Genomic DNA, 10,030 nt, shown 5'->3' with positions numbered 1-10,030 from the left:
ATTTGGGTGCAATTAAACTAATATATGACACATACTTGCCTTTTTCAGTTGTCCTTCTTGGAGAAGATATTTTCAAAATTTTTTTATTTTCTCAGGAGGGCATTAGCATAAAATGGATATATTTACTTTATGTTTACTCCACTTTATGTGTTACTTAAATCATGATAATTTGAAATTATGATATTCAGCTTTTCTTGTGAAGTTATGGGAGAGGGATTGCAACAAATTGTTTGGAGACCCTTCATATAGGTTGTTGAATGTATGTATTTAATGGAATTACCCAGAGAATAGATTTCATTCCTAGTTTTCATGGTGGAGAGTCTGAGTGAGAGAAGAGAGAGTGACTGATGTATAAACAGAAAGAGGAAGAAACAGCAAGAGACAGGAGAGAAAAGGAAGCAGCTGCATTTATAATAGTGGCTCTGAATTTTGATGCAACTTCTGATAAGCGTTTATCTAACCTTAATAAACCATGAATACTGATATGCAAATTATACAAAAGTGCAAGACAGGGTAGATGTTCCGCACATCCCATCATAAACTGACTACTCTAATACTGTGCAAGTAAAAAAAGAAAGGACACCTCATAATCCCCAATCAGTCATGAACACATAATCATTAAGAATTTATATGGCCTGTGTTTTTCTCCCGAATTATTTGATTCTATATTTATGTAGTATAGGTATACATATACACTTGGAAAACCAGTAGGTATTCATTTCTGTGATGTAAATTTTGATTTGCGCCAAGGTAAGGCACGACTGCAATGAATGAAACCAGATGTCAATGATGGCATAATCCTACAAGGGTTGCATTAAAATCCATTACAAAACGCCTTTTTAATAATTATCAGAATTGATTAATAATCGTCATTCAATGTATTGGGAACTACTACTCACAAGTTTTATAAACTTTTCTGTAGTTTCCAATTTTCTCTGATATTATTTGTCATTCCTGTACATATTGTGTATATATCATTTTTTATGCTGAAAAAATAAATAAATTGAACTGAACTGAACTAAACAGTTTTTCTATCAACTCTCGAGTCAATTTCATTGAAAAGGGGTTTGCGATAACATGTACTTCATCATGCACACTCAATTATGACATCACTAGAATCTGGATTAATTGATTGCACCCATGCCAAATCAAATTTTGCATCACAATAATGATTTCCTCTTGATTATCCAAGCGTAAACACATACCACATGGATGGTATATCATTTATTATTAGATGTATTTATATAATAGTACTTGTAATAATAAACAAATGAGACAATATTTCATGTGTATAAAATATATTATTTATTTCAATTCAATGATCAATGAAAACGCCTATTTCATGTATACAAAATATAACTCACATACAAGGCACCTTCTTACCTGTACGAAATATAACTTCTGGGCCCCGTCTTACAAAGAGTTGCAATTGATCTGATCAATCACAACTCTGCAACGTCAACATCTATTATGCATGTTTGTTCAAAATATTTTCAAATTATGATGTATATTCAATGCATTCAGTGTTTTCTTGAAAGTTCACAGTGCATCTCTTTGTTTACAAAGGAAATTGTGCAAATTTCCTGTTAGAAAAAAAATTATGACACCAATAGATTTCACTGGCATCTGGACTCATTTATTGCACCCATGCCAAATCAAATTTCGTATCACAATAACGATTTCCTTTTGATTATCCAAGCCTAAACACATACCACATAGATATGGTATCATATCATCAGTTATTATAAAATGTATTTATATAATAGTGCTTGTAATAATAAGCAAATGAGACAATATTTCTTGTTAGAAAAAAAATTATGACACCAATGGATTTCCATAGAGCTACGATTGATTGGATCAATCGTAACTTTTTGTAAGACGCGGCCCTGGTGACTGCCTACATCTACTCTCTTGGCACAACAGAAATCTTTCTGAGGCGTAATTTAGACATTCAATGGAGCTACTAACGAGCTCCATGGACATTGGGTGATTTCAAGTCTGGTGTTGGCTTTGGTGTTTAAATTTAGATTGCTTCCCCTAGCTCCAAAACTTATTCAGAGTTTGTAAAACTGATCCAGATCCCTTTGACATCTCAACAACTATTGAGTGACTTTTTGGGACCATCTTCATTTTATGTTTGGTGTTATAATCGTGTAAAAATTGACCTAACACCAACACCATTCATATTAACACGCATTTTGCATATTCTAGTCTGAAAATAATGCTTTGAGTTTAGGCGATTATCCAACTTATGGAAGGCCTACATATGCATAGCGTACTGTGAGTTATTAGCCAGTTGGCTTCTATAGTTCTTAAAAGATATTATATCCTACATTGAATCTTGTATGCTGATTGGTTTAAATAGCATCATGTGACCAAACATATTCTCACTATTTTGCGATGATGTCGAAAATGAAACGCCCACCGAAGAAAATGTGCTATTCCGTGACGTCAATGATGGAATAGTCGACTATTCCGCGCACTGAGCGCGTAGCTAAGCACTTCAGGAAAAGTATGTCAGTCAGCGCGGCTGGTTTGGTGCAGATTTATTAAACAAGATGAACTAAGAGTACAAGAAATAGATTATCAAGATCTATTGCTCTAACTTATTAAAGTAGGATATAAAACAAATATACCAGGCCTTTATTTCGAAAGTATAGAGGGAATTATTCATCCTCAGTTGTACTGGCAAAATCACTATTTTTCCCTCGGGGCTTTGCCCCTTGGGAAAAATAGTAATGCCAACCTCTGACAAATAATTCCCGCTATACTAACTCAACGCCTGGTATATTTGTATATTATTTCTTGCTTAAAATTATAGTATGACCTACATATTGCATTGAGATTATACAGAAATAAATACAGGTTATGTCCTATATATCACACAGAGCTTTATACATGTTAAGTTCCGATCAGTTTATTTTTATTTTTTTCTCATTTCCGACAGAACAGTCCAAATGCCATAGAAATGCAGTTAAAATAAACAACTTTAAGTAATAAACAACAATTTGCAAAATATCACGATATCAGTTGGATCATGAAAGTTGTAGCTTAAAATAGCATATATCAACGTTGGACATGGAAAGCTATCCTTGTAAATTGTGGACTCCTCAGATCAAAGTACATGTATTCAATAATAGTAAATTACAAAATTAAACAAATGATAGTATTATAATATTATAATCAAATAACAGCACCGGTATAATACACATTTAAATGATATTTTCCATAATACACAAAGCCAGGGCTTTCAGTCAAAACATAAGTGGAAAATGACAGAAAGAGATCCTTGGGGCTGTATTACACAAAACGGCTAGTGATTGATTGCATAGTAATGTATGCTTGATTGCACATACATGTACTGATCAATGAGAGCTAGCATGCAAGTCAACAATACAATCAAACGCTAAGCTTATTGTTATAAAGGGGCCTTGGACAGGTATTATTAAGAGGAGAGGGACTTGAATATAATAGGTGGTTTTAAACCGCCTCGATCACAAGAATCCCCGTTAAATTACGAGAACTTTTTTAGGCTGAAAAATACCCATTAATTATTCCTGCATTCACACCGCCCTGAAACATACCCTTCGGGATAAATTCCTGAAGTTACGAGCATGCGCAGTATGGTCTGATAAGCAGCAAGGCGCGAAATTCAAAATCACTAGCCCAGCAGGAACCCATGCACGGCGCCGCACCCAACGACACGCTGGGCTAAAAGTTCCCGTAATTTGCTTTCAGACCGCCAAAATACCCACGACCTTGGAAAAATCCCCGCGAAAGTTCTCGTAATTTCGCCAAGTACCTACTATTTATCGGGTATTTTCTTTCGGGGATATTACGCGTAGTTTGCTTTCAGACCGCCAAAATACCTGGTATTTTCTGATCGGGGTAAATTTCCCGATCAGAGAATACCTGGAACTAGCGAACTTCGAGGCGGTCTGAAACCACCTAATGATGTCCTTAATTATTTAAGGGTATTTTCAGGCATTGGGGGTTAGTAGCTTGGATAGTATAGCACTTCATAGAAGCTATGATATCAAGGTATGATTGCAGAGTACTACAAAATGATACAAATGATTCAATAAGATAAAATCTGAAATTGACAAATCAGAGTTGTGATTGGTCTGATCAATCACAACTATGGACGGCCAGCAACATCAACACCTATTATTCATGTTTGTTCAAAATATTTTTCAACTATGATGTATATTCATGCATTCATAGTTCTCTTGAAGACTAAGTGTGATTCTCTTTGTTTATTAAAGGACATTGTGCAAATATCCTGTAGAAACAATTATGGTATGGATGGATTTCCATACAGTTGAGATTGATTAGATCAATCGTAACTCTTTGTAAGACAGGGCCCAGAAGTATCACTCTTTTCATTGTTTGAAATCACTTTTATTGCTATCATTATCACCATGATCATCAATAACCATCATCATCATCGTTTTCCAATCACTAAATGAAGATAATAATAATAGCTGGATTTATAAAGCGCTTTTTGCCAGAGGATACAAAGCGCTGCTATTATTACCCCGGCTTTAGCTCGAGCTACCATCATCGGCGCTCAGTGCATGCAAGGAATCACTCCTGCCGGGTACCCATTCACCTCACCTGGGTCGAGTGCAGCACAGTGTGGATAAATTTCTTGCTGAAGGAAAACACGCCATGGCTACGAATCGAACCCACAACCCTCTGTTTCAAAGGCAAGAGTCAGAACCACTAGACCACGACGCACCCATAATGATAGTAAAGAACAGATTTCTTGAGACACAGATTGGATCCATGCTTAATATTTCATACTATAAAGACCGATAGGCAAAAATACTGGAGCATGGTTACATGAACCTTTAAACAGTCTTCAATTCTCTTCCATTCCCCTCAAACCTATCCAGAAAGTAAACATAATGTACTTATCATTATCAAATCTTATAAAAATAGACCATTTGCATTCCCAAGTTCAAGTAACTGAGTTCTAATGGAAAACTTGAAATGTGTATTGTCCAAACTTATGCATTGGCCATAAAATGTTGTGTTGGGAAGGAGAAAAATAAATTAAACAGATTGGTGAAAGTTTGAAAGAAATCGGACAAGCAATAAGAAAGTTATAGCTGTTTTAAAATTGAGATCACTAATAGTATGTAGATTTCAAATTGGCAACTTGGTAAGTAAATTATGACAAGGGGCAATGACAACTTTCCCCATAGGCCATGTACTTTATTATCAGGGATTTGTGGTTTTTTCCTAAGTACCCATTCCCCTGGGGCAGTAATCTAAATATAACCCAGGTAGTATATTATTTTATGTCCTCATGAAAGAAAAATATAATTTGAAATAAAACCTTGGGGAAAATGACAGTTTAGCCTTAATATGTATTGGAGTACATGAAAGAGTAGTCCTTGCCTTAAATCACTATTACATCCCAGATGCGGCCAATTTGAAGTCTCCATGGGTATAGTGATTACCAATATTTACAACTTTTAAAAAATCAAAACTTTCTTTTTGTTTGTCCGATATTGTTCAAACTTTCACCAATCAACTTGTTTGATTTTTCCTTTTCTTATAAAAACAAGTTTTTATTTGGGTTGGATTCCTCTTTAAACCCCACAATGATCATAACAACGAATGGACCAAGTACGTAAAGCCCCCAAGAAGTAACACTATACTCGCCAAAAGTAAACTTCTAAGTTTCCAATGAGCATAAGATCCCTCTAATGTCTCAAAGAGTCTGAGAACTTGCTGTTTTGTGTCATTCAAACTCTTATTGTTATCGATCACAAAGTCAGCTTGTTTCTTCTTCATTTCTAGAGGCACCTGGGAGTTGATTCTTTGAAGGGCGCCCTCTTGTGTGAGATCATTGCGGGCCATAAGACGATCCAGCTGAGTTGTTTCGTCACTGTGTATGAAGAGAAATGTAATGATGCAAACTGAATCCTACGACAAATTATATATTTAGTTTTACAATTTTAAGAGAATTACAATAGATAACACAGATAGATAAATGGCACCCAAATACCTCTAAAGCTTACCGAAATCATCGCACCGTCCACGTTATAGAATTCGTTCCAGTGAAGACACTTCAATCTTACACATTCCAAGTTGTTTTCAAAAAGGGGGAAGCTAGTTTTGATTTTTGTTCTCCCAATTGTGGAAAAATTTGCCAGCACATTATCATCGTTGTTATTATTATCATCATTATCATTATTATATCATCATCATTATTACTATAATCGTCATCATTATTATTGTTAAAGTAAATGCCTTTTATGCAAGTTACTCCTTTAATTGGGGTAGAAGCATTTGTAACAGTCAATTGCATGTGATATCAAATAACCTTAATAAGCTACAAAATTTGTGGTATCAAATGATAACCTTTCTATGCTACTAAATCGTGCTATTTGGTAAGCTGAGAGCAATTTTTTAAAGAAGAAATCATCGACTAGATGCCATACGAGATATTCCCCACAAAGAGGAGGATGATGATGATGATCGATGATGATAATGATTATGAATAATTTATGATAATGATGATACTAAAGATTCTAATGAATTAATGAAGGTGGTTTTAATTTGATGGTGATAATTAAGATGATGAATTGATGATGATGAAAATGATGAAGATGATGGTGATGATGATGATAATGATCATGAATAATTTATGATCATGACAATGCTGAACATAATAATAAAATACTGATGGTGGTTTACTTTTGACTTGATGGTGATGATGATGAATAGATGATTATTATGACGATGACGGTGACAGTAAAGAGGCCGCTTAAGATGATAATGATGTTGGTTTTCACTGATTATGATGATTACTTACCAATATACTACCAGGACATATTTGATGAACCTTCTGAGAGCACTTCCATCCAAGAGAAGAGGTATATCCAATATGACATAATGGTATCCTACAAGTGATCAAAATAAATAAAAGTACATGCATTAGAACACAGTTCAGACTTGTGCTTCAACATCATGGTGTTATATCCACAAAGGATCCTTAAATCCATGCATGCTTTAGTCTCAGTAATTCATTACCTGCACACCAACACCATATACAGTGACCGCCAAATGATTTCTAAGGGGGAGGGCTGAAGATAATATAATCAAAATTTAATTGCCATTTTCACATTTCGTTCACGTTTTTCAGTACTGAAAATAGATGGGGTGGGGTTCATGATGCCAGAAAGAAAACAATGTATTATAAAATATCAGATTTTCCACCCAATAACATCTTACCAGACAGGAAGCTTTTGAGTACTCTCCAGAGCATAGTCCGTTGTATGTATGGATGGGTGCAGCGGTTCAGTACCTTCCGCTTCTCTGAATCAGCAAATATGATCGATCCAAGCTTAGCCCTGTCCAGAGTTCCATCTCCTTGAAGAACGGACTGGCCAAAGTGACGGACAATCAGCTCCAAAGCTGGTTTACCAGGTTCCACAACTATCAAAAAAGATAATGATGTTGATAATGTCATATTTTACGCCTTGTGTTATCACATCGGGTTGTCGCGTCGGGAAATTGAGTTTACCGCCCATTAGAGTCAAGGACACCCTAAATTCCTGAAAAGGTCTTGGCCAGTTCACCGATGTTTTGTGAATTATAGCAAGATTCTTGATTATGGCCAGGTAAACTGGACATGACGTTCCGGGAAGTTAGGTGGCCCTTTTCTCGAATGGTCGGGTAGACGCAATTGCCCGACTGAACGCAATTACCCGATGTGATGGTACAAGTCTGTTTTACCCAAGGTAGCAAAGTCATTTCCGAAAACTGTTCTCCCAGTTGGCTATGCTCAAGTTGATATTACCCTGGCTTTAGCACAGCTACCTTGATCAGGCGCTCAAGCATTTGAAGAACTTCAGAAGTTCTTCCCGCATACATTCGTTATTCCGAAGGTTCGTTATTCCGAAGGTTCGTATTTCCGAAGGTTCGTAATTCCGAAGGTTCGTTAGTCCGAAAACAAAGTGAGGTTCGTAATTCCGAAGGTTCGTTAATCCGAAAAATAAATGAGGTTCGTAATTCCGAAGGTTCGTTTGTCCGAAAACTAAATGATTATCTAACCGGACTAACGAACCTTCGGAACAATGAACCTTATTTCGTTTTCGGATAAACGAACCTTCGGAACAATGAACCTTTCGGATTAACGAACCTTCGGAACATCAAACCTTATTTCATTTTCGGATTATCGAACCTTCGGAATAACGCCATAAATGTTCGGATTAACGAACCCTTTTACGTTTTCGGATTAACGAACATCGAGGTATAGGCAATTTGCGTGTTTCGGAATTACGAACCTTCGGAATTACGAAGTGTAACCGTTCTTCCTACCAGGTACCCATTACTACACCTGGGTGGTGAGTGGCAAATTACACCAACGTACGCCTTGCAAAATCAACATTGCATAACCTGGCCTTGCAAAAGCTTGGTTCCAATTCATTGCAGCCCGGCTTAAATTAATCTGCATGCCCCATAGATCAACCTCATGCCTACCCCGTTTAATCTCCCTATCCGTGCTATACAGTGCGTCCCAGAAAAAACGAAAACGAGATTAAGCGATGATTTATCATAACTTAATCACAAATACAATAGACAAATGGCCTACCAATGTAAAGCTTAGAATCTCCTCTTTCATCTGATCATAGTGATATTACTTAGATTATTCCCCATTCACGCATGAGTGAGCAAAAGCAATTTGAAGAAAGAATACCAAAAACTCATAATTTCAGATGAAAGAGGAGATTCTAAGCTTTACAATGGTAGGTCATTTGTCTATATTATTTGTGATTAAGTTATGATAAATCATCGATAAATCTCGGTTTCGTTTTTTGTGGGACGCACTGTATAGCATAAAATGCACCCCATAAATCAGGGACCTTGCACTGAAAAAATTTAATTTTTAAGGTCTCACTCTGTACATAGATTGTTATCTTGCCTGGATAGAAAAGATCCCTCCTAGCATATAGAATCATTACCCCCAAGACCTAGTGGAGTGAGAATAATACTTGTATATTTCTAACTACCATTTTGTAACCAATGATGGCCAAGCAAGAATTTCTTCTTTATATAATTTGAGGCCACTGGGGCATTTCAAATGCAACTTTCCCTCTCCTCTTTGTATCCATATACTGGGTGGGTACTTACACCCATTCACATCAGTGATGCAAAGAATTTTCAGAGTAGCCTTAGAATCCAATGTCAATCGATTATGAGAACATGGATACTAACTGTAGTATTAGTATTAGGACGAAGCATCACACAGCAAGACATTGTACAGACACATCTGTAATCCATTCATGACATTGGATTCTAAAGGGAAGGCAAGCCCTGCATGAGCCCAATTTTCAAATATCTTTAGTGTTTGTATCAAAGACATTTTTTGCTTTTCAGATACAGTACATGTATTCTTTGCCAATACAGAATAAGTGATTTTATGACTTGTGGAGACGTGGAATTGTGCATTCAAAATTGAAATGAAATAACAAATCCCTAGCAACACATACCAGCATAGTTATATCAAGTGATCTCCTATAATTCCGCAATAAATCAAGTTATCAACTTACCTTCTCTGGCGATTTCATCAGCATCGATGACGACACAACCCAGATCCCTGAGCATGTTGGAGACGGTGCTCTTCCCCGATGCTATGCCTCCAGTCAAACCCACAAGAAACATGGCTATCACCTCTGACACCTCACCTCACCTCTCGTCAAAAAGTTGGCAGTTCAAGCTGAAAACAGGACAGCATTTGATACTCTGTATACAGACCACTGGCAGCTAGGGCATGAGGGACTGTCTGCCGTGCAAACCCTTCACTAAAATTAAGAGGTCTGAATGCACAGTCTACAATGACTTGGGTACAGAAGGTCCATACAGCAAGTTTGTATGTGCTAGTCTTGGGTGAAGACCCACGTTGATCAAAGCCTCAATCAGGGTCGGTGCCTGCAAACTACATAGGTCAAGTGTTTTTTTTTTTTGGGGGGGGCAACTACATGCATTATATAGATACACAGTGGACTGTGTG

The 10,030-nt window shown here is 36.6% G+C and overlaps 1 protein-coding gene across 1 annotated transcript; it reads right to left on the bottom strand.

Annotated features, from left to right (window-relative positions):
* Positions 1 to 1,281: 1,281 nt before the first annotated feature.
* Positions 1,282 to 9,777, bottom strand: LOC129274494 (dephospho-CoA kinase domain-containing protein-like). Its single transcript, XM_054911295.2, has 4 exons — positions 9,570 to 9,777; positions 7,249 to 7,452; positions 6,830 to 6,917; positions 1,282 to 5,899 (listed from the first exon to the last, which is right to left on the bottom strand). Exons 1-4 carry the CDS (start codon positions 9,679 to 9,681, stop codon positions 5,617 to 5,619), a joined length of 687 nt encoding a protein of 228 aa, XP_054767270.2. The 5' UTR covers positions 9,682 to 9,777; the 3' UTR covers positions 1,282 to 5,616.
* Positions 9,778 to 10,030: the final 253 nt, after the last annotated feature.

This window comes from Lytechinus pictus, chromosome 13 (assembly GCF_037042905.1).
Source record: "Lytechinus pictus isolate F3 Inbred chromosome 13, Lp3.0, whole genome shotgun sequence".
Classification (NCBI taxonomy): Eukaryota; Metazoa; Echinodermata; class Echinoidea; order Temnopleuroida; family Toxopneustidae; genus Lytechinus; species Lytechinus pictus.
Note: the sequence above shows the minus strand (reverse complement) of the source record. Positions and strands in the feature narration are given on the sequence as shown.